The sequence below is a fragment of the Strix uralensis genome, chromosome 5 (genome assembly GCF_047716275.1).
Source record: "Strix uralensis isolate ZFMK-TIS-50842 chromosome 5, bStrUra1, whole genome shotgun sequence".
Classification (NCBI taxonomy): Eukaryota; Metazoa; Chordata; class Aves; order Strigiformes; family Strigidae; genus Strix; species Strix uralensis.
In genome coordinates, this window is record NC_133976.1 from 87626039 (window position 1) to 87651280 (window position 25242).

Here is a 25242-nt window from a genome sequence, read left to right on the forward strand (position 1 = left end):
GAACAGTCCCCTTTCAAGGAATGCTTCCTTCAAACACCTCAAAATCCTCCCAATAGTATCTATCTTGAGAACCAGGCATTCTTCATTATTTTCACAAAAATGAGAAAAGCTCCTTGGAGTTTACCTCAGCCTCAGTTTCTTTAAACACCTTTCCTGCTTAGCTTGGTGTAGTCATCTGCAACCTGTTTCACCACAATTCAAAGTTATCACTTATCCAAAGAACAACCAGTGGACTCCATCTCAATATCATCAGGATGTTTTTACCCCAGATATACATCCCAGATTCTGGCAAGCTACACATACTTATTTCAAGATCTGTTCTCATAAATGGCCTCTCTATTTTTATTAAGGGTTCACAATCTTGGAGGTCTTGGATGTTTAGCTGAATCTCTCTTCTCTCTTTCATTCTTTCCTCTGTTCTAGATCATTAAGTCTTCTAATGCTTTTTCCAGTCCTCTGTATGTCATCTTTTTCCCTTCTGGATTTCATTTTCTGGTTATTTCCACCATCCGTTTCCCTTGTGCATTTAGTTTCTTACACTGCTTCTCCGTATTTTCTTCCCATGTGTTTCACTTGCCCATTTTTCAAATACCACTGACTGGTTCTTCCATTGCCAAGTCAATTCTGTAACCATAAAGGCAGGAAGCAAATTGTTTCCCTGAGTCACCCTGCACAAGCTGAGATTTTTCTCCTTGATTCTGTTTGATGCCTGTTTTTTCCCCCATCTTCCATCACATCTGTAAACTCTCCCTACACTCTCCTTCAGAGGCACGCTGCCCTTAAATTTTCTGTTATTTCTAATGAGTGATGGTGTATGTAGGAATGCTTCCCTCCACTTACTATAACACACATTCTGTTTCTGTGTCATGCCTCAATGCTAGAATCACCTTGGTAACTGTGGAGATCTTCTCTTCTTTTTCCTATTATTCAGGAAATAAAACCAGTATTTTCTGACCAACTTGTCCATTTCTTGATCTTTGCTCGCTTTTGTGTCTGGCTGCTTTTTTTGCCTTTTTTTTAAAAACAAAAACAAAACAACACAAACACCAAACCAAACAAACCACAAACAAACCAACCCAAAACTTTCCGCCTAGGTCATCCTTCTTCCCTCCCCCAGAATCTGTGAAGTGCGCATCACTTGTGATCTTTGTCAGTCAGCATTCCCCTCTGACCAAGTTGCAGAAAGTAGCATTATATTTTAAATTGTGACTCCTTTCCAGAAATTCATTTCTAAAGTCATGAATGATGTAAATATTACAGTTAAGCCTGAAACACAACAGTCAAACAACCTACTACTGAATCTACTAGTACTTTTCAGAAAAACAATCAAGTTTAAAAATCATTACAATGTATTCCTCTTAGAACAGACATGGCCTAGCAGACTGTCCTATAGTTTGAGTGCACTGTTTGAACAGGGTAGAGAACAGATAAAAATAATGAAACATGAGATTGCCCAATTAAAAATTTTAATATGTCTACATACTTCTATGTACTTCAGGTTGATTTATGCAGAACATCATCGACTGGTTGTATTAAACTGTGCATAATACTGGCCCGTTGGAAAATTTGAATATGCTTCCTCTCTAAGATAAATGTTCCTATCAATAAATTAAAAAAAATGCAGTTAGTAAATGTTTTTCTCATGATAATATAGAAGTAAGTTGAGAAACCTAAAGAAGATGCAAGGCATAAACACTCATAAATGCTCACAAAACTCTGAATTATTAGAAATGGAATTTAATATAACTAGATCATTTCCTCCCAAATGTATGCCACGTCTCAATATAGCAAACTTCTTTTTTTTTGACTCTAAAATAACCTTCCAAAAATCTCACAGTGAAAAACTAAACTAACACAATTCTGAATTTTTGCTTTCAAAATAGGAAAGCATTAGGTACTGAGAATTCTTTTGCTAAATGTATGTATGCATGCATGATGAAAAAAAGAAGAAAAAAAAAGAGTGGAAGAATAAAACACCAAATTGCTTGGTTTAATTTTTTTTTCCCCTTCACATATTAACTTCCTCCTTTCCCATCAGAGCAGACACAAGACCTGCCCATCACCGCATGTCCAGTGGTTAGCTAAAGAATCATCTAGTTTTGTCACACATAACAGAAAAGCCCCATTTGTGCCATTAGCTTAACCCTGAGCTATCAGGAACTGGTATTTCTACCAATACCCATCCTTTTTTGTTTCATAAAACTAAGGTAAATTAAATAAACATGTGCTGCTTTATACCTCATAATATAATTTTCTGCATATTTAATTGTATTTATTCTCCTTTTTGCTATCTATATAAACTGTTGTCAGTGGAACACTTAAGAATTCCAGCTACTAATTCATACCTATAAGTCAGTAACAACCATAACCTACTCTTTTATGTTTAAATAGTACTGAAAAACACATTTAACCCAAATTTTTAGGGTTTTTTAGAACTACGAACTGGTAACAAGTATATTAAAAAATTAACAAAGAAGTGAAAAAGCTCTTTGAAAGCCAAGCTATTGTGTTAATGGCAAAGAGTTTTATTTGAAAAGAAGAAAACTCTTCTGGCACTTACTTTGCTTTCTGCTCATGAGACAGCTCTGCATTTACGTTATCTAAAGCTCGCCGCCGTTCCCGACTCTGGCGTTGCTGATGTCGCTCCAAAACCAACTGCGCTCTCGCAGCCTGTATACTCTGCCTGTCCCACTCAGCATCTCTTCGGTGTTCTTCCTCTTTTAGTCTCTACAGGAGTGAAATAAAATGCTTCCGTTTCTCTTTGTTCAAAGATGAAATAACCTATATAAAGTCTGATGGGTAAATTCATCCAGACAAACTTGCTCGTCTTTACCAAACACTAGCAGTAGCCAAATAGGGAGGAAAAGGAAGCACTTCCAGACTAGGTAGGAGCCCATGCGTGAGGCAGAAGATGCTACAGATGAGAAAGCTAGCCTTTTCCAGGGAGCAAGACAGACTCCCACCTCTGCACAAGGTAAGAAAATTAGGATCTGCTGCCTGGCAGAAAGAAGTTAATGAGTAGATGACTATTTCACGTATTAGCTCTCTAAAAACCCAGTGCAGCGAGACAGATTTTTAAAATTTTTTTTTAAAGTTCTTGTTAGCAAGAGTTGTAAATTCTTGAGGTCAGAAATTAGCAGACAGCACTATGGCTTGTGATACGGCTAACTCAGTGTAATAACTGAGCCACCAACACCAGATGAGTAGACCCAAACTGCTTTTTCCTCTGCCCCTGTTACACTATAGCTTCCTCACTTCTCGTCTGACATCACATTGAACTGATTCAAGAAACCAGGCCTGCAAAAAACCCTCACTCTTCTTGGTGGGGCTCATTTTCTGCTTGAATGGGTTCACTTTAGGGTCAGAAGAGAGACAGGAAAATGACAATTCTATCTTCAGCTTTAATAGCAGCAGTAGATAAGATATAGTGCAGCATATGGTATTGTTGGGATCAAAAAATAAAATTGAAAAGTTTCTTAGCTATTATGAATCCAGCCTCTGCACTGAATGAGGTAAGTAGCTTCCTACTTCACAACACCTAGGCCTGTACACTCGTCACTGCATAGAATGGGTGGATTTCTTATATTGCCTGCCTGCTTCCATACACCTTCAGAGCAGCAATTACCAGCAATATTTAGTTTTTCTGTTGTAATTCTACCCCCGAGCATGCCTCATAGTTGTGTGGGATGGTAGAAAGGCAATTCTGGTGCATTCTTTAAGGCTATGGAATATGCATGAGCAGGATCACTGGACCCGCTCTGTTTGTCTTGCTTGGGTACCCCTGAGCAGGAGAACCCTGCTCCAGCCTGCCCTGCTCTGCCCCTCTGCTCCTGGGTCTCCTTCCCCATGGAGCAGCCCACTCCTGCTCATTGCTCACAGGCAGCTCGGGCAGTCTCAAGCCCTGAACTGTACCATGAAGCCTGGGGCTCAGGCTCTGTAGGACCCTGCTCCTCAGCTGAGCCACCACGAACCATGCCCCAGGATCCCCCAGGCCCCTTGGCCCTGGGCTCCAGAGCAACCTTCCTCCCAGCCCCACCCCAGGATCCAGCCCACTCAGAATCACAGAATCATCACAGAATCATCTCGGTTGGAAAAGACCTTGAAGCTCCTCCAGTCCAACCATGAACCTCACACTGACCGTTCTCAACTCCACCAGATCCCTCAGCGCTGGCTCAACCCGACTCTTCAACCCCTCCAGGGATGGGGACTCCCCCCCTGCCCTGGGCAGCCCATTCCAACGCCCAACAACCCCTTCTGCAAAGAAATACTTCCTAAGAGCCAGTCTGACCCTGCCCTGGCGCAGCTTGAGGCCATTCCCTCTTGTCCTGGTGCTTGTTCCTTGGCTCAAGAGACTCATCCCCCCTCTCTGCACCCTCCTTTCAGGGAGTTGTAGAGGGCCATGAGGTCTCCCCTCAGCCTCCTCTTCTCCAGACTAAACCCCCCCAGTTCCCTCAGCCGCTCCCCATCAGACCTGTGCTCCAGACCCTGCACCAGCTTCGTTGCCCTTCTCTGGACACGCTCGACTCATTCAATGGCCTTTTTGGAGTGAGGGGCCCAAAACTGAACCCAGTCATCGAGGTGTGGCCTCACCAGTGCCAGGGGTAAGATCCCTTCCCTGTCCCTGCTGGCCATGCTATTGCTGATACAAGCCAGGATGTCATTGGCCTTCTTGACCACCTGGGCACACTGCTGGCTCATGTTCAGCCGGCTGTCAATCAACACCCCCAGGTCCCTCTCTGACTGGCAGCTCTCCAGCCACTCCTCCCCAAGCCTGTAGCGCTGCTGGGGGTTGTTGTGGCCGAAGTGCAGCACCCGGCATTTGGCCTTATTGAAACTCCTCCATTTGGCCTTAGCCCATCGCTCCAGCCTGTCCAGGTCTCTCTGCAGAGCCTCCCTACCCTCGAGCAGATCAACACTCCCACCCAACTTGGTGTCATCTGCAAACTTACTGAGGGTGCACTCGATGCCCTCGTCTAGATCATCAATAAAGATGTTAAACAGGAGTGGCCCCAAAACCGAGCCCTGGGGGACACCACTCGTGACCGGCCGCCAACTGGATTTAACTCCATTCACCACAACTCCTGCTGCTCCACGGCACTTCTCAGCTGCTTCAGAGACACTGTTCAGTTGGACTGATGAACGTTTGGGTAGAACACAGATCAATGGAAAACAGAGTCTTACAGTGGGATGTGCAGGGCAAACAAGAACACTTTCTTCTACAAACATTGTCTATAAGATTATTATAACCAGGAATACAGAATATGCTCATAAGCTGAAATACCAGTTTCTCCAGAACTTGTTGCTGTTGAGAGTAACGGATTGCCATCAGCTGATCCCGATTCATCCCCTTCCATCGATCGGGGATCACACGATGTCTACCAAAGGAACTGACTGCTTGTTCAGGGTTTTCAGAAAGTAAATCTCCTTGAAGGAGGCTGGAAATTTCATCCATGTCATCTTTCATTTTTTGATCCTTTTCCAACTTCCTTCTCTCAGCTAGTTCAGCAGCCTAAATTCAATGAAAGGAGAGAACTGATAGTTTTGCCATGAGAAAATATTAAATAAGAGATGCAACAAAGTTAGCACATCACAACAGATTTCCTTCCAGCTTGCATACAGTTGTCAACAGCATCACATATGAATACTGTGATCACGGTCCTATTGGCTAAGATCAAAAATCTAGTAGTATACATTTCTTTAACGTTGTCAGATCACATACAGCAAGTAATTCGGGGAAAAATAATTTTGTTATGTAAGAAAAGCCAGAATTACGTAAAAAATACATTCACGTTTATCCACAAGCAAACACCAGTTGATATTTGGAGGCCAGACACAACATGGAAGAAATTTATGATAAAAATTTACAATCTTGAATCACCAGCCTTGATATATATTACCTAGTAAATCTACATGGAGAGTGTGATTAAGCCTTCAGATAAGCAAACAGACAGGAGATGCCTGTTAAGCCTGAAGATGCAGCCTTGAATCTGTTCCCTTTGCTGATACAAAACGCAAACTTCAATCATATTATGTGAATATATCTGTAGTATTAGAAAGCATAATATGCATTTCCTGTGGAAATTACTGTTCCTAACGTCCAGTATAAGGTCATAGTTTCCTATCCAGAGGTAATTTTCCCCTTACAAAACTCCAGAAAGCAAATATGATGATTTTACTTTGAAGTTATTACCTTCCAAAGAAGAATTAGACTAAAGAAACTAATTCAAAGTAGAATAATAATGCTATGTCTCATCCATTTCCTGTAATGTGTAAACTAAGTCATCTGGAAGAACGCATGGTGCCAGCTTCCCTCTGGACAGAGGACAGGTTATCTCCCTCCTGCTAGAGCACAAAGCACACAGGTTGCCAGACCAGCCTCTTGCATACGGTGCTTTACGCCTGTATCTTGACTGCAACAGCCCAGTGGATACCCAGCTCTCCAGTTTGTCCAGGATTGGCTCATGTTCTGGTCAAAAAAAAAATCACTGGCTTGAGAATACTCACTTTCCAAGTTAAGTAGAACAGCTCTGTGCTTTTCTTGCCTATTAGTAGTTCTCTGGTTGGCACACACACATTTATAAAGTGGATGAGGACAAGTGAAAAATGAAAGGTTAAGCATCAAGAAAGTCACAGCAGATAAAACAGCCTTCTGTGGTACATAAGGTGAAATTGAAAATTAGTAGGCAGAGCAACTAGAAGATAGAAACAACTGAGAATGACAGGACTCTCTAGACACGCGTGTGAGAACCCGTTCCTTTGCAAATGTTATGGAGAAGAATCCTAACTCAGTCAGCGCAGCGACCCGTGCCACCAGAGGAGGCTGCTAACCTGGGATTATCTCTACATTTCTATTTAGGGACCGAGTTTGGATTACAGTAGTTCTCCCAAGCATCAGGCCTGGAGACTGTCAAAGAGCAACTTCTATTTCCTCCAAGCAAACATGGACTACAACCCATTGGGGGATCAGACAGAAGAGGAAATAACAAGTAATACTATTCTAGATTAATATATTCCATGGCTGAAAACAGCCTCGTGGTTTTCATTAAAATAACAGAGTTACATGATGTGCAAACAAACTAATAAAAGATAAAGTCATTTTTTTTTAGAATTATAAATTAGCCACAATTCAACTTAGATGATGCAGAAAATCTTCTATTTAAAAATACTTACCAGCCATCTAATAGGAACATATACTCTAGAGCAAGAAAAGAAACGTCTACTTTTAAACAAATTGAAAAACTCAAGCAAATGAAATTTAAAGAGGCAAAACAGCAACTTCCGATCTAGTCATTACCAGCTCTGCCATCAGAACACTCAATAATACGCTGGAAACTAAAAGTCACATTTTCATCTCACTTAAGTCAGTGACTACAATTTTTACCAGAAGTTTAAAGCAATGGTTTTTAATCCAAAATGCGTTCCCTGAAGTTTTTTTTCCCCTCCAGAAGAGTCAATAATAACTTGAGAGGAACTATGACGTTATAATTCCCCAGAAAAAAGAAAACAAACCAAAGTTTTTCAGTCATCTGATACGTTTGGGACACTGAACCACAGTATCTGCGTATGTATTTTAGCTTATTAATATTATGAATTGAGCAAATACTTTCACTTCTGAAAATGCTTGAGAGTAAATCACATTTAACAGTCATTTTGGGTGGGCCTCACATAATTACTGGCTTATGATGAAGAATTATTGAAACTTAAAATGTGTAATTGTTATTTAGATCACTTTATTAATGTCATTCTGTGATCTAGCAACAGATCCACAAAAGGCACTTAGACCTTGTCACCCTAATCTTCTGAGTAAGAGGGAGAGCCTAAAATTTCTGAGCTGCCTGGGAATCTTGCTGGAGGAAAGTCCCAGCTCTACGCATAGCCATACATGTAGCACTACTATGCAATGAGTAATGACAGCGCAAAAGAAAGATTTTAAACTTAGAAAACGCATCAGATTTAATCTATCAAGTCAAATCCCAAATAATACATAATTCATTGGTGTAGCATGAAAAAAGAAAACAAAACAGGTGCACAAATACACACGCCTTCATTTATTTTGATTTGTGATCCAACGTTACCTATCTTCCCTACTACTAAATGCTTCTTTTTGCTGTTGAGTCAACTTATAAAGCAAAAGAATAAATGCACATAGAAGCATTACGAGGCCAGGGCTTCACGTGCTTAGACTAACACCAATTTTGAGTGTATGAGGAACTAACTGCTGCCAATAAAGGAATGCACAGCTGAAGTCCTTATCACTAAGTCAGAGAGCTCACAGATGACCAGGGTGACCTATCCAGGGTCTTAGGAGATTGGGAAAGAAATATCATTAATCTGTACAGTAAATACAATTCCTTTGTCTGTATTATACAGATACTCCTCTCAAAGAATTGCACATCCAGCACATTCAAGCTAGGAACTTCTGCATAGCAAGGTCTGTTAAAAATCAGTACGTGCACTATGTTTCCTCATGCCTGAAAACGTGGCAAAAATGTTGAAATATTGATGATTCTACACATTGAATATCAAGAATAGGATGTAAGTCATAAGACATATTTGCACAGCACACTTCAAAGAATGATAAAAAGTTACCATTCTTCTTCTACATTTAGGCACTCAAATATTTCATTTCAGGTGAAAAAAAAAAAGGCTCCACAGTTAATGCAAATACATCATTTACTCAAAGCCTGAACAGCTCTTTCTCTGAAGTGGCTGCTGGCTCGGAATGGAACCAGAATAATGCCATCACATGACCATGATAACAACATCATCAGGAAAACTATCAAGCTGTTGTAGCACGCCCGGGAATAAATTGCAACTACAGAAGGTCTGTAAGATTGTTAACAAGTCTATAAATAGGAGGTCATTAAATTAAAGAGCCTCTGTAATCACATCCTCTCATTTTCTTAGTATTACCTACAAAGTGTCTTGGAAAGGATTCAAGTCCTGTGCTATATAAAGCTAGAAGACTCTTTCTGATTTCAAGACCACAGTCAGTGTATCTATTGCTGTACTGCTAAACTGGATTCCCAAGTGTGATTATCCTTAGTGAGGATCCTCTTTCTGCAACAGTAAGATTCTGCTATGGAATCACAACCACATCAAAAGAAGTAAAAAGTAAGTATTTTAGTCAGGACTCTGGGTAGCTTTCATTTCTGTTACCCAACTTGCCACATTAAAATGATTACTACTTATGTACAAATGATTTCAGCAGGCATAACTGACAGTTTAAGGTAGTAGAAGTCTTCTCTTATTCCAAGGATAAAAGCAATATTGGTGTCCCTGGTTAACACGTAAGGTGAGAGAAAATTTGAGAGGAAAGACAGCATTAATTTCCTAGACACTACACACACTTAAAATGTTTACAGTACAGGATCCTTCACCATGGGGAAATATGGTACCAAATGTCATCAATTCATTGCCCTGCTAATTAACTCCAGAAGAACAAAAAGAACAATTAGCAATAAGCTTATCAGCAATAATGTCATTGGCAGTGGTATTATGGTAAGTGGAGGAAGCTGAACCACTGTCACGGGAGGCAGCAACAGCTGTGAAGAACTGAGATGCCTCCCTTCAGTCTCTGCTCGGATTCTTTACTAATTGACTAGCAGACTGACCAAAACATGCTTCTCCTGGAGTAAATGACTTGCTGTTTTTTACGTCAGTTTTTCATTTGGGTTTGGTTGGGTTTTTTTAAAGAAAAAAAAAAATTTTGTTCTTTACATCCCCTAAAGATACTGGCAACTGTAAGGACTACAGATGATGGCCACAGAGACAGTGACTGATCCAAATACAAATTCCAGGAGATTTCTTCCTCTCTGAAGATGCATTCCCATATTAAACTTTATCTAAATTACAATAACTGAGGGTTGCCTTAGAAAGGGTGGGTTTGCTTTCTCCCTTCCTTTACTGCCACCCCAGCCTGTGCATTCACTCCTCCCAGGCAGATCTAGCAGTCATTCATTCTAGACAAGAGTTCATTTTCTTTTGGATTTGAGAAATGATCTAACACATCCTGAAGCTTCACGATCATTAGATTGACTAGAAGAGATATGGCAGAGAAAAAAAATGAATGAAACTTAGGGAACAGGAAAAAAAGAGTTCCTCCTTTGGCAGCCACCAACAGGTAGAGCAGATGTGTGGAGACCAAAACACAGTGCAAGACAGCACCCTCAAGACATTAAGGTCTTCAAACCAGCTACTCAGATTGCTGAAAATGCCGGAGACCCCTGTTCAATCCATTTAGCTACAGAGATTTCTTCTGTGAAGTTCATTCTCACGCTGAATGCCTAGTTTTCTCTCTTGGGAAGATGGATAGAAAATCCCTCTGTAACATAGCTTTCTCTTAAAGACAACATCACGGAAAGGCCTGGCAACCTGACACCTCTGGCTTGATGTTTAATAAAGAAAAGCAGCAACTATGCCAGTACATCATTCCAGGGAAAAAGAGCTTTTCTCAACTATTCAGCAAAAAAAAAAGAAGGGAAAGCTGAAAACAGCATCATGGTTTAAAAAAATAAAAACAGAAAGAGAGCTGCAATCTGTACAACACAGAAGGGACAGTAAGAACTAAGAGGACACTGTTTTTTCTAACATAAGGGCATGGTAATGGAAGTTGGGGCAACAAAGAGCAAGACTTTTTTATATATTTAATATACACACCAGTCGAGTAAAATGTATATGCCCAAACATTAAAAACCACACCACACACAAACCTCCCGCTCCATCCCCAAACCCCATCACAAATTCAGGAATATTTACATGGAATCAATTAGTAAGACAACAGTTATCTGGGATACTACCGCTACCCTAAGCACACCAGCCACTTGGGGTACTTTTGTGGCTCTTCATATAAAATACTGCTCAGCAGCCATGACTTCAAGCAGCAAAAGCCTTTATAATTACCTTGGGCTATCTATAAACAAAATTTTATGCCAAATGGGCCCTGAAAGGCTCAAGCAACACTTACACAAAGACTTGCACACTTATACACTTAAACCAAAAGATACCATACTTGATGTAGGTGATTTTAAGGTGGCTTATTTTGATGTGACTAAATAAATTTAAAGCTAAGTCACACCAAATATAGTTTAACCAAACTATAGCCCTTTGAGCTGTACATATAAGCTGAATGGGAGAAAAAAATCTGTGCAGGAAGATAAAGAACTGGATCATGACAGATAATGGCACTAAGACAGACAGATAAAGGTTCGTGTCATGTTTCAGTAGGTTCCAAAGTATGCTTGGTAAACAACCAGGAGACAAAAACAGTGGTTGTGGGGAAAAAACATAAGCCATAAAGACAAAAAGGTACTGGTAGTAATGTTTCCACAGAAGCAAAAAGAAAAGCAGGCAGACACAGCTGAGATTATCTGGCAACTGATATAAAAGCAGAAGGAAGCATGGGAGGCTTTTGCTGTACCCATGTACAGACTAAACATCCCCGAGATGCTGGGGAGTTGCTGCTGCCCTCCAGTCAGCAAGCTGAGAACCAGGAGGGAGAATTTTGACCGAGGGTAACTAGACAGAGGATAGCCAGATCCTTGGAGAGGACAAAGTGAATAAATTCTATCTTCCAATTACTGAAACAACCTTGGAAGTTACCTGCTAAGAAACCTGTGTGAAAACATCATTACTCATTGTACTGTTGTGCATCTTATTTTTCTCCTGTGTCTCCACTTTTTTAAAAAACAAACCAACCAATCCAATACTAATGTACCTGGGCTCTATTGAAATCTTTAGTAGCTGCACAAACAGCACGCCTGTTTTCTTCTTCTCTTCGTTGTTGCTCCATAATCTTTTGGTCAAGTTCAATCCTATTCTTGTCATAAAGATCATCTAAATTAGATTAAAATGGAATTTAGTCAGTATTCATGGACAATATAGAGTAAGCCACTAGAAGACAGAGAGACAGACAGACAGAGCAGCTAGATACAGTAAGCTGAATTACATAACTGTTTCCAAATCCTACCACTGAAGCTTTCTCCATCTTGGAATTTCAGGTGACTCATGAAAGCAGTTTATTATGGAATCCATCTTGTCTTAACAGTTAGACAAAGTTAAAATGAAAAAGTATGTTAAGTACTGAAGAAAAAAATGTTTCATGACAAGGTAGAAAAGAAAATTCAGCACTGTTTTTTGTGCTCTAGAACCATAAAGAGTGGACAATTTGGTCTGAAAACATACAATCTAGCATGCAAAACACAGTTTTTCAGAATGCTCTGATAATTCATTTGAGGTGTAAACCAGAAATGAAACCTAGGTAATATTACAGTCATCACATGCTATTAAATATATGTTTCTTAAGTGAGATATTGAAGACATTAGAGCTTGTAAAGTAAAATCTGCTGCAGTATTTCTAAGTGTTAAATACTGAACATTCTAAAATACTGCTATGTCAAACTGACACAATGGGCTATACCATAGTTTTGTCAGATACCTCAGAATTTCAGAAAAAGCAGATTAAAACCTTACTATCTTCTTTTGTTACCTGCAAATTTTTGGTCAGCTAATGCATTCTTCCAGTCTCTCTGTTGCTGAAGAGACCACTCTCTTAACTGCTCCTTTTGAAATTTCATCCTCTGATTATAGTTTAAGTCTTCACCCATAAATTTCTGCAAGCCAGATACAGTACACTGAGGATCGTCATCTGAAAGTCGAGCAGGTCTATCCTTCTTTAGGGCTTCTGGATCAGACAGGTCAAATTCACGTCTTGTTTCTGGCTTCTGAAAATTCTTCTGAAATTCACTGATAGCCTTATTTATGTTTCTGATAGAATTTTTCTGCTGTTGTTCTAACATACACATGATCTTGTCATTTTTCTTCATTTCATTAGCTAGAGAAAAATGAACACAACGAAAATACAACTCTTAGAAGTGCACATATAAGATGGAAAATAAAATTTTGAAGAGGAATAAACAGAACATAAGTCTTCAAACTTCTATACATTAGGAAAGAGTATTTGATCTGTAAGTACCAGCTCAGCAAACTCTCTAATGTTAGTCATATTTATCAGGTTTTTAGATATGAATTCTCTTATTGTTACAATGAAATATATGCATGAGAAACAAAGACAATAATAAATACTTCTAGAACTATGAGGTTTCATTTGATTAAAACGTGCAGTAAGACATCAAATGTACTGTATACTAAGTCTTCCATCTACTCTTAGTTACAACTGAAATACCTTAAGTTGCTTATTAAGTTGCTTATTAAGAAACAAACAAAAATGGAGCTCTAAATGAAAGAATGGACAGTTGTTTCATAGTTCACATGATTTTTCTAACCATAGCACTAAAATAATTGCCTGGCATTAACAGTTTTTGAAGAGCTTAACAGCTCTTGCCCATTTAATCAAAATGCTGTAACTGATTTAGTTTTAAAGAAAAACAAGCAAACAACAAAAACACCCCACCCAAAACTAGCCATTTCAGCCATTTAAATGTAATTCGCAAGAAAAGATCATTTCCTCTGTAGCCAGACTACACATTGCTTCTGGCAGTTTGCGAGGAGTCAGTCTGACAGGTATTCTGCCAGGAAAATCCCAAGCAGCCACAGAAGCACAGCATGAAAGTTGGCAGTTCCGTTCTAACTCTTCTTGAAACCCACAGAGAGCTCAGTCCGTGGGACCTTTTCACATGACAGCACAGGAAAGCTTTCCAAACACAGAGGGCCACAAAGGGTTTTGAGGTCAGGGGACCACAGATGAAATATTTGTGTGGTTACGTGTTCCATTCAGCAATGGCTCCAACTTACAGCCCTGTTGTACATGACTCATGCTCCCAGCAATAATAATCTATAGAGGATTCTGTAGAATCTATGTATCCTCTTGAAGAATGGCCAGACAGAACATGGACTTACTCTACAAGAAAGCAGTCAAACAAATTTGCCACTACTACTCTGAAAAGAACAGTATTAAATTTTTTTAACATGCTCCCATATCTTCAGGTTTCTAAACAATGCTATTTATCAACATTTATTAAAACACTGCAAATTCTGGCCTATTAAGAAATGTATACCATTTCTTAATCACATCAATATAAATCTTAAGATGCAGAGGAAAACACACACTGTACCACTGCAAAAGTATGAACATAAATAGGGCTACACAGTACAGTATTCCATTTGTACACCTGAATTTAGAGAAAAGCCTACGATTGTGCTTATATATCCTGACTGATATACTTACACAGATAGAGCTATACAGCAAGATTCAAGGAGATAGGCTTCATTTGGAAATAAATATGGCAGTTTGAAGTACATGAAGGGAAAAAACAAGCAGGAAAGAGAACATTTAAATTACATTTAACTCTTCACAGAAATACCATAGTCTCTATGAACATACCAAGTTCTTCATTTCGTGCTTTTTCAGCTGCTTCTTGAATTTTCCTGTCCTTGACCTGGGTATCCAAGGCATCTTTATCAACCTATTAAAATGAAAAAAAGCAGCCCTTTAAGAGATACTGTGTTTGAATGACTAAAACCAGGTATTGTCAAGCTACATTGATTCACAGGTATACAAGATAGATATAAACCCACTACCAACAGAATATATACATATGACTATTTAACATAGGTAACATAGAAAGCAAATCCAGAAACAGCGATATTCTCCTTTCTTTGCTTTAATAATGGTAGGTATATTCTTGCACCGAATCAGAACAAAACAGCACATTTACATGATATATAGAGCTAGAAATATAAACATTTTAAGCTGCATTACACAGAATACGTTTTCCCTATTACAGCAGCTTGCATTTTTACTTTCACTTTTTGTTCTGCTTTCATTTATAAAGCAGGTAAATATTTTGACAGTCAAGATGACAGGATGCTGTAATAATTCAGATTTGAAAAAAAAAAAAAAGATTCACTGAAAGTATATTGAAGAAATAACAGGGATAGGAAAGAAATTTTCCAGTCTTATCTGACAGAATGGGATTCACGTAGTTGCCAGAATGCAATATCAGGTGCCATCTAAGATACACGCAGACATCTACAATGAGAATATTCACATCCCTGGAGAGTGGTACCTGAGCAAAGCATTATACCCTAAGGCACATCATCAAACGGTTGCAGCCACCTAATTCTAGGCAAAAGAATCAGGTCCTATGTTTATTAACAGGAGGTGGCAAACTAATAGGTAGAAACCTGGATTTTATTTCTTCTTTTTTGTTTGTTTTTTTTACTGATCAAGTCATTTAATGTTTTTAAAAGATCTGTCAAAAAAGCGATGACAATTCTTCAGGTATCCGGTAAATTATTTTGATAGTCTTTGCCTAAAAACTGTTCAGATCAAGACAGAAAGACCTAAACAGATCACGGCTGAAAATACACTCTGTTAATGCTGTAAATGACTATATAATACGACTACACCAATCAGGCAAAGAGGGAGATCTGTAAGCAAGGGTGAAACCATAAAGAATTCTACAGGGTATCATTGTCCAGACCCAATGGTGTCGTGGACATTAAATGTGAACTCACTCAGAGGTCTCATTTGGGAAACCAAGCTTTCAATATAATGATAGCAAACACTGTTAAGAGAAATTCAATACAACTTCATTAAACAGTTTCTGGCAATCATGCAGGTAAATCAATATATTGACTTGTGTGTGCAAATTCAGTTACGCTATCAGCTCTCTCCCAGCTGTCACTTGAGAAGAATACAACCACTCCTAGTCACAGAAAGCTACAGGTTTAACTTTCAAGCGTTAAAATAACAAATCCCTTACCATGAACAGTTTGAAGCAGCTAATTTCTAATCTACTGGTATTTATGTATAATAGTTCTTATATAAATGGAAAGTAATTTTTCATGTGGACTACTCATCTGAACTCTTTTGGGAAATGAGTGATTTGCTGAGGATAAATTCCTAAATCTGTGAAGAGAGTGGTATCTTGCTTTTCCTTACTCAGATAAGGGATCAGATACAGAAGTCAAAGTAATAAATAAAACTAGTCATAATCAAGAAAAAAAATTAAAATCTCAGTTGTCATTCTGCTTTCCAGTCAATATATTATGTCCATGTTTTTAAACTACTCGATCCCTGCTTAAGGATTTGTGGTGTCTAAGTCAAATATCGCCTTGATTTTTTAAAATTTTGTCAGACAGCCACTCAGCTAAACTGGTGAGAGAGAAAGCAAAGAATCTAAAGCCACATCAGAAATACTGATATAGTATATCTCTGTACAGATTTGTTGACTCTTCATGCTTTGGACTTGGCCTAACTTCAAAGCACAAGAACAGCCCCTTCTGTCAGCAAGTCATTGTTCAGCCAATGAATAATGTACCTTGAATGATGTTAATCAAAATATTTACAAAATTCCTCTCATGGGCTCTCCTTCATTTTAGATGTTTGTCTCACGTAAATGGATCTACCAAAACCTGTGTGATAAGTTAGTAACACAGAAGTATTTGGGAAAGACTTTCCAAAGGTATACTTCAGTATTGCTCAATAAAGTACACCAAGATGGGCCATTTCATTCTCAGCTATTTCATTCGCTGAGAATTTATGGTTTACATTTCATTTTTAAGGCTGGAAAAAAAAACATCTTACAGAGAAATTATATGTTTCCTGATGAAGAAGTTTGATCTATCTTACAACAGCCATTCTACATCTGTTAAAAAAAGGTTATTAGCCCCTTCCGCTTAAGTATGTTGTCAGCTACTATATGTGTCAGGATGCTGTATCAGGTGGACAACCTGACCTCTTCGTGGGAACTGATACTTTCCTTTGCAACTATGAGGACTCTTGCATAAGTGACAAGAATAAACCCAAAGCACTGTCAGAGATACAGTGAAGATATCCTTCCACTGACTTGAGACATGTTATCTGGGACAAGATGGATCAAATTGACATCTGCTGCAGTTCTACCAGTCCAGTGAAGTAAACAGATTGGACTTATTTTCACCAATTCCAAATTTGGTTCTATGCTAGTTAATGCTACAGCTCTTGTACATGATACATGCATCAGCATAGAGCAATCAAAATACTTTCCAAGCCAAATTTAAACTTACTTCACCTCCATGCGCACACACAGAATCTTAACACGGGCCTTTGGACACATTACAGGAAGATTAAATGAACTACTGCATCCAAAATTTAAATAGGTATAAAATACAACATAATTTCCTATCATTCAGGGTGCAAACTGCATAGATAACTCTAGAGAAAACCCACCAGAATGAAGCTATCATCCCCACAGACCTTCACAGCCTGAAGGATGTTCACATGCTGACATCCACTCCAGGAAAAATCAGGCACATCAGTTAATTCCATATACGTAAACATGGCCTGATGGATCTGTCTTATTTTGCCTGAAGCAAAATAGGGATCAATTGCAGGATCCCTTTCAGCAATAAATCTCTCACAGCAGAGAGGTAAAAAACACTCGTTTATGCCACATTGTGTGAGCTGACTTTGCAAGTTTCTGGCTTATCCCAAAGTCAAGTGGGGTAAAGTGGGTGAAAAACTGCCTGTGAGCCAGCAATGTGTGCTGGCAGCCCAGAAAGCCACCCGTGTGCTGGGCTGCACCCAGAGCAGTGTGGGCAGCAGGGCGAGGGGGGGATTCCCCCCTCTGCTCCGCTCTGAGAGACCCTCCTGCAGTGCTGGGTCCAGCTCTGGGGGCACCAACAGCAGAAGGACACGGACCTGCTCGAGCGGGGCCAGAGGAGGCCACGAGGATGCTCGGGGGGCTGGAGCACCACCCTGTGAGGACAGGCTGAGAGAGTTGGGGGGTTCAGCTGGAGAAGAGAAGGCTCCGGGGAGACCTTAGAGCGACCTCCCAGGACTGAAAGGGGCTACAGGAAAGGGGGGAGGGACTCTTGATCAAGGGGGTAGGGATAGGACAAGGGGTCATGGTTTTAAACTGAAAAGAGGGGAGATTTAGATGAGACATGAGGAAGAAATTGTTCCCTGTGAGGGTGGTGAGGCCCTGGCACAGGTTGCCCAGAGAAGCTGTGGCTGCCCCCTCCCTGGAAGGGTTCAAGGCCAGGTTGGACGGGGCTTTGGGCAACCTGGGCTAGTGGAAGGTGTCCCTGCCCATGGCAGGGGGTGGGACTGGATGATCTTTAAGGTCCCTTCCAACCCAAACCATTCTGGGGTTCAATGATTCTATAACAGTAAAGTGTACTACATTAACTCCTACACAGATACTTGAGCACAAGGCTTGAACTTTCAATCCTGTTATGGAAAAATAAAATCTTGCCCTTGAACCCTACAGCAGTGAGACACAAGCCCCCCTCAGACTCTCTCACACAACCCCACTCACACCCCCCAGCAACAGCTGCCAAAAATAACTGTTGACGATGCCTAGAGAGTATCAACTCGCTTTCACCAGCAACTTTTTTCAAACCGCCTCAGCCCTTTAAAAGACCCAGCAGGGCTTTTCCTCCCCGTTTTACCCCCCTACCTGGAACCACAGGTGCTGGCAGACCCTGATGAGGCGCTGAGCGTGCGCGCGCTCCCGGCGGCCGCTGGGGCAGCCGCTTCCCGCCCTTTCCCTCAGCCGGGCTGCTCCCCCCCCCGCCCAGGCCGGCGTGGCTGCCCCCTCCTCCGGCCTGCCCTAGGACTCCCCCCCGCTTTAGACCGTCCTCCTCAGAGCACGGCGCCATCCCTCCCCGCTGGGCCGCGCCGGCGGAGGGCTGGGGCCGCGCCCTCACCCCTATGGTGCGGAGCCGCGCGTTGAAGATGCGGTTCTGCCGCTGCCGCTCCCGCTGCCGCCGCCGCTCCAGGGCGGCAGCCTCCTGCGGGTCTGGCTGCAGCCCCAGCCCGCTCATGGCGTCGAGAGGACGAAACCGGGAGCGGAGCGCGGCCGGGAACGGGCCTCCGCTCAGCCGAGCAACACACCGGGTCGCGATGGCAACGGGAGCCACGCCCCCCGTGCCGCTTGCCACGCCCCCCGCGCCGCTTTGCCACGCCCCCTCCGCGTGCCTGAGGGCGGGCGAGGCTGAGGGCCGAGCGGGTCTTCCCACCCCGGGCAGGCGAACTAGTAAAATATATCCGCTGAATATTTAAGCCGCGGGGGTGGGGAGTTGGCGGGCTAACGGCCTCGGTTCCTGCTTGCCCACTGCCGTAGGGATGGGCTACCTGAAGCTGCTGGTGATGCAGGATTTCAAGTCGTGGCGGGGGCAGCAGGTGATCGGCCCCTTCATGAGGTTCAACTGCATCATCGGGCCCAATGGATCAGGTAGCGGGGCTGGGGGGCGGGCAGCTGGCGGCCCTGCTCCTCCGCTGGACCTCTCAGGGTTGAGTTTTCAATTTAGGGGACTTTGCGGGGCAGGTGCAGGTTTAGGGCTGGGCCTTCCTGGCTGCACAAAATGGAGGAGGGTGGTGATAACTGGCCTGTTGAGGAGTTGCAGAGCTTGGTGCTTCAAATCTCTTCAGGTGCACCTGATTTATGGAGTTTTGGAGGCTCCTGATTTGCCATTGCTTTCTTAAACTGAAAGTATAGGCGTTTCCAGCATGGAAGGACAGAGGTGGGGTGGCTGAAGGAATTTCCATTTCTAGTGGTCTACACTTCCCAGCCCTTGTAGAATGAGTGGTTTACAAACAGCACACCTTGCTTTTGCCACACCAGTTTGTAGTTCAGCTTACTAAGGTCACATAAAGATGGTTTTATTTTAATACTCTGGGTTGTAAACTGTAGCTCTGGAAAACTGCTTCTTGATTTGAGTCTGTAGTCTTTGCCATATGAGTAAATGCCTCCCAGAAAGAGATAGTACCTTTGCAAGATGGTAGCTGCTTTGTAGTTTAGCCCACAAGAGCCTTGGTTTGTACATGTGACTCCACGCTATTATCCTGTGGGTGCTGGAACTTTTAAAAATTTGATTCACTACTTCTGAAAGCTCCATTCACCAAATGGGATTTTATCTTTTATTTGCCAGAGAACAATAGGATAGGAGGTGGGGGTTGTCCTGACAAAGAGCCACAAGGACAGGCTGAGCATTTGGTCTTAGTTTCCCCAGTCTGTTAATGATTGAGTTTATGATTCAGATCTTTAGATCCTGTTGTTTTTTTCACTTATCTAATTTAAGTGGTATCTATGAATGTAAGTAATTATTATTTAGCATTATAATCACATTCTTTATCATCCTGTCCCTACTGTTCCATATTGGAAAGTCTCAAAATTATGGATACTTTTTCCAGGTACTCTTGCAGTTAAATCTGAATACATTTTATAAATTAATCCAGGGAGAAAAATTGTAAATATTGTGTAATCTCTGAGTTGAGTTTTTTATTTATCTACTTTCCCGCCCGTAATCTTCCTTTTATGATATTTTGGAGAATAAGTCAAAATATTGCGAAACTATCAAGGTTGAAGGGAAAAAATATTTAAACTGTCAACACGAATGCTGAAGTCTAAAGGGGAAAACCAACAAGAGGATTCAGTAAGGAGAATTTTTGTCCAAGAAATGTGATCAGAGAACTTTGTTGTTGTGGGGAACAGATCTGGAAAGTACTGGTGTCCTTTGGAACACTGGAGTTCTAGTGGAACAGTTCTAGTTATGTGATAGAGTGTTTATGCAGCAAAGCTCACTGACTGCATTCTCTGAAGGAAATTACCAAGTAAGGATGCTGCCCGCTCAGTTTAAGTAATTTCCTCTAGAGGTGCCTGTGTAAGACAAATTTGTGCAATGAGGCCGAACAAATAAAAAATCATTTTTGTGATGGACAGGCTTATTATCTGCTGCTAGTGTGTTACATCTTAGAAATTTATTTATTATGTGCAATATGTTTGCCTCAATGAAACAGAGAATTAGAAATAGAATTAATAAAGACTTTTACAATTATGTATATTTTTCAATTGTTAATCAAATACCTCCTTTCATTTTTGCCTTGTCAAAGCAATTTTTTAAAATTATCTTTTTTTCAAGGAAAATCTAACATAATGGATGCCATTAGTTTTGTGATATGTGAAAAGATATCTAATTTGCGAGTTAAAAGTGTTCGAGAACTTATTCATGGAGCACACGTTGGAAAACCAGTTTCTTCTACAGCTAGTGTGAAGATAGTGTATTGTGAAGAAGATGGGGAAGAAAAAACATTTACAAGAGTTATCCGTGGTAGGTAGTAGGTTCTGTTGCATGTACTTTCTGTTGACAGAGGTGTAAAAATTGGAGAATCTTCAACTTTGGATTTCCGATGCCTCCTATTCTTTAGTATTTCAGTGGATTAAGCCCATGAGTATGGCAGTAGTTCTTAAGAGTCCTTCAGTAGCATAAAAAAACATACTGGGGCAAAGTTAAAAAATTAAACAAGTGATTAATATATGTACTTTGCTCCATACTTAGATTTGTAGATACTCAGTTGGAATATGTAGATGGTGTAGGCTCTAGAAAATGAGGTCTGACACCTTGCTGCAGGCACGAGCACTTAAACATCTGTCAATACCATTTGGAAGTATGCAACTAGAATTTTCTTACAGAAAAAATTATTGAAATGACCAAGGGAGTAATTGAAATCTATTTTCTTCTTTGAGGAAATTGCTCAGTTAAATTGTTCCACTAGTTTAGTTGTTTTCCTCTGGATTTTGTGTTGTAGCCATTTTATAGTCATTTTTTTTTTCTTTCCTCCTTCAGGTAGTTGTTCTGAATATCTTTTCAATGATAATTCTGTCAGCCGATCTACTTACATATCTGAGCTTGAAAAAATAGGCATACTTGTCAAAGCTAGGAATTGTCTTATTTTTCAGGTGAGCATTTAAGGTACTTCATAAAGAAAATAAAAGCTTCTGAGATTATTTTAAAGGAGTATACTGTTATCTATTTAACAGGAAAGAGGGCACCCTTACCTAATTTCAAGCCAATTCATTTTTTTCCTGACTTCAGCCAAGAATTATGAGACTGCAAAATGGAAATAATGGGCTTTGTGTGTGTATGAGTACACTAGTAAGAAAGAAGCTGCTCTGGAAGAAATTGAGTACTTGTGTTATTCAGAGTGTATAAAAAAATGTGGGTCTCTATAAATGTTTAGTGTATTAAATTCTAGGAGTGTTATAAATAGGAAAAGATGATTTCATCTTGAAACACTCCTATTAGTCAAGATGCATGAAAACTTACAGGATCTTTTTTGTTAAGACTGGGGGATTGAGAATCCTACTGGGTTACTAGTTCACATATATTTAATGATATAGGTCAGGGATGCCAGGTACTTAAGATCAATATATTTCACAGGATTGTCTTCCTTGCAGTTGCTGAAGAAAATTCCCAAGGAACTGATTTTTTTTCCCTTTTATAGAAAGCCTCTATATGGATTCTTACTGCGATAATAGTTTCTATGATGAGGCATTTGCCTACTATACAAACAGATTAAAAATCACAAATCTTATTTCCTACACTTGACTGAAAACAGTAACTCCTTCAGATCAGTGAAGATTTGAGCAGCATGGACAAAAACTGTGTGCCCATTAACTTTGGGAGTTATGTCATCTAGTGCATTGATTTCAGCTGGTTTGCTTTTGAAACGCTGAGGGGGATCGTTAGTTTATTTTTCACTGAGAATGAGTTTCAGTTCCTTTAAAGAGGCTAGAAAGATTTAATTTTGTCATTCTGATACTGCTCACTGATTTGTGTAGGTTGATTTAGTCTGAAGGTGTTTTTGGTAGACTGTATGTGACATTCTAAAACTTCTAGTGATGTCATTAATTAGGTGAGGTGGCTAGGTGATGCTCCTTTTGGCACTAAACTTTTCCTTGTGTGAGTATTCCATGGGTTTCTGTTAAATGTAAATATATCTGCAGAGAAATCTGTACTATGTGCTCTTTTTTTTGTTGTGGTTTTTTTTTTTCCAATTTTGTTTTAGGGAACAGTGGAATCAATTGCAGTGAAGAAGCCAAAGGATAGAACTCAACTTTTTGAACAAATCAGTAATTCATGGGAATATGCTGAAGACTATGAACGAAAAAAGAAAAAAATGCAGCAAGCAGAAGAGGATGCACAGTTTAATTATAACAAGAAAAAAACTATTGCAGCAGAACGCAAACAAGCAAAGATAGAGAAAGAGGAGGTTACTCAAAGCTATTCCTTTTTTGCATGTTAAGATCTCAGATTTTTCATCTTTTATGAGCTTAAATACAGGCTTTCTTAAAAAAAGAATCTGTTGTATTTAATCTAGTATTTTTTTTCAGTATGGTATACTGTGTAGTCATTTAGTATCATTTAAAAGGGTAGAAGAATATGTATAATAAAAATCTAAATAAATGACAGCATAGGTGTGCCAGTATAATTAAAGTGTTGACTTACATGTTTGAGTTTTATGATTAATGCACATTACTGGAATTACAGCTACTGGTATATCATTTTACATCACTTTGGACTTGAAATTAGACTGCTAATGATGAAAAATCCTTTTTGTAAACCATAAATAAAACTTTAATGTTGGTAGGCAGAGCATTACCAGATGCTTCTCAAGGAACTGGATGAAGAAAGGATACAGCTGCAGCTTTTCCGGCTTTATCACAATGAAAAAAACATTGAATTTGTGAAAACAAGCTTGGATGAAAAAAATATGGAGGCTAGTATCAAGAAAGAGTCTCTTTCTACAGCAGAAGATGCATTTAGAACCAAGAAAAAAGTACTTGGTGTACTAAACAGAGACCAACAGCATATGGAAAGAGAAATAAAGTAGGTTTTCCAGTCAGATTCTCTGATACCTGGTAAAGCAGCTGGGTGATACCTCAACACCATGCAAGTCAGTTTGTAGTAGTTTACTAAAGTAATATCTAGATACTGATTTCACCACCATGCCCAGGGTGTCAGTAATTTCATTATATAAATACTTCTTTGCTATAAAATTTTTTAGGAGGTTCTGCTTCACTTCTTTAAATTTCTGTTTTCAGTGGATATTTAAAAAAAAAAAAAGACTTGTGGGTATATAACCTTGCAGTTCACAACTGATTATTTGTTTGCACATGTGGTTGGGAGGGGGTTCTTTTTCTTTTTGGTGTGTTTTTGTAGTTTTGGATGTGTTTTATGGTTGTTTGGGTTGGTTGTTTGGTTTTTTGTTTTAGTTTTCTGGTTTGTTTTTTAGGACTCTGGAAGCATCACTGATTCACCAAAGACCCCTCTATATAAAAGCAAAGGAAAACACCTCCTACCAAATCAAGAAAGTAGAAATGTCTAAAAAATCTCTAAGGGACAAAGAGAAATCCTGTGATAAGGAAAAGCAGAACATAAGAGAACTAGAGATGGAATTGGATGATATTGAGAAGGCATGGAGAGCATTTGAGAAGAAAGCTGAAGAGGAGATACTGCAGAAAGCGGCAGATATTGAGCTGAGAGAAAGTCAGGTGAATTGGGAGGCCAAAACGTGCTGTTTACTAGTGAAGTCAAAAAATCCCCACTGATGACAGAGGAACCATTGTTTCACCAATAACCTGTAATTTCTAATGATCTTTTTGCTGTTGAGCTCAAACAAAAACAAAATTGTAACTTTTATTTAGAGACAGTTTCATCAGATGAAGAGAAATGATGATGCAGCCTCTTGGAGTGGGCCGTCTCCTTTCTGGGAGGGAGGGAGAGGGGGAAAAAGATCTCTCGGAAGTTCCAAATGTGGAACACTTTTAGGAAGTAAATCTAAATTGCATAGAGGTTTAGAAGTTTACCATTGTGAGACTGGAAATGGTGAGCATCTCACCTAGGGTGTGAAGTACATCTCCTGAGCAATGTGAGAAGATACCTTATTAGAGGGAGCAGTGAGTTTTCAGTGAACAAGAAGTTGAGAAGAGTGTGATGGAAACGTCAGAAGGGTTGTAGACAAGGATTGTCATCTGTGGGTTGGGATTATAGCTACATGTAGTTAGGTTGTTCGTTCTCTTTTGGTTTTTTTTTTTTCCTCCTCTTCATGGAAGTCCCCATCGTACGTTGTGGCTGGGTAGGATAGAAGAACATCCAGTAGAATCTCGGGGTGAGAGGTTAATTGTTGAGAAATGGCTTGTCAACAGAAATATGGCTTGTTTACAGAAATATGTCTTCAATTAGGAAAAAACAAGAAGACAACAGAAATGTAAACAAGCCCTGGTGGCATCCATACCATCTACTGTGGGTCAGAATCTAAAACCGAGGTAGCTCACTTGTGAGCTATTTTAAGTTATTTTAGAAGGAAAGGACTGCGTCACTTTACGATAAATTCACATTTGAAGAAACTATCTTTGCAGCCATATGGCCAGAAATGCTTTTAAAACTAAGTGCTAGCTGCTTTTCTCCACTGTCTCTTCCTTAAAATAGCTTCTGATCAATTAATGGAGAACC

At 40.0% G+C, this 25242-nt stretch overlaps 2 protein-coding genes across 2 annotated transcripts in view; one reads left to right on the forward strand and one right to left on the reverse strand.

Moving 5' to 3' along the window:
* Positions 1 to 1516: 1516 nt before the first annotated feature.
* RIBC2 (RIB43A domain with coiled-coils 2) lies at positions 1517 to 18771 on the reverse strand. Its single transcript, XM_074869525.1, has 7 exons — positions 18655 to 18771; positions 14342 to 14423; positions 12488 to 12832; positions 11717 to 11835; positions 5282 to 5509; positions 2561 to 2727; positions 1517 to 1598 (listed from the first exon to the last, which is right to left on the reverse strand). Exons 1-7 carry the CDS (start codon positions 18769 to 18771, stop codon positions 1517 to 1519), a joined length of 1140 nt encoding a protein of 379 aa, XP_074725626.1.
* Positions 18772 to 19072: 301 nt separating this feature from the next.
* The window catches only part of SMC1B (structural maintenance of chromosomes 1B), a 33205-nt gene continuing 27035 nt past the window's right edge, over positions 19073 to 25242 (forward strand). Inside the window, exons 1-6 of the mRNA XM_074869526.1 lie at positions 19073 to 19181; positions 20869 to 21057; positions 21574 to 21686; positions 22796 to 22999; positions 23378 to 23616; positions 24023 to 24281. Coding sequence (XP_074725627.1) covers positions 19073 to 19181; positions 20869 to 21057; positions 21574 to 21686; positions 22796 to 22999; positions 23378 to 23616; positions 24023 to 24281 — 1113 coding nt within the window. The remainder of the gene's footprint in view (positions 19182 to 20868; positions 21058 to 21573; positions 21687 to 22795; positions 23000 to 23377; positions 23617 to 24022; positions 24282 to 25242) is intronic.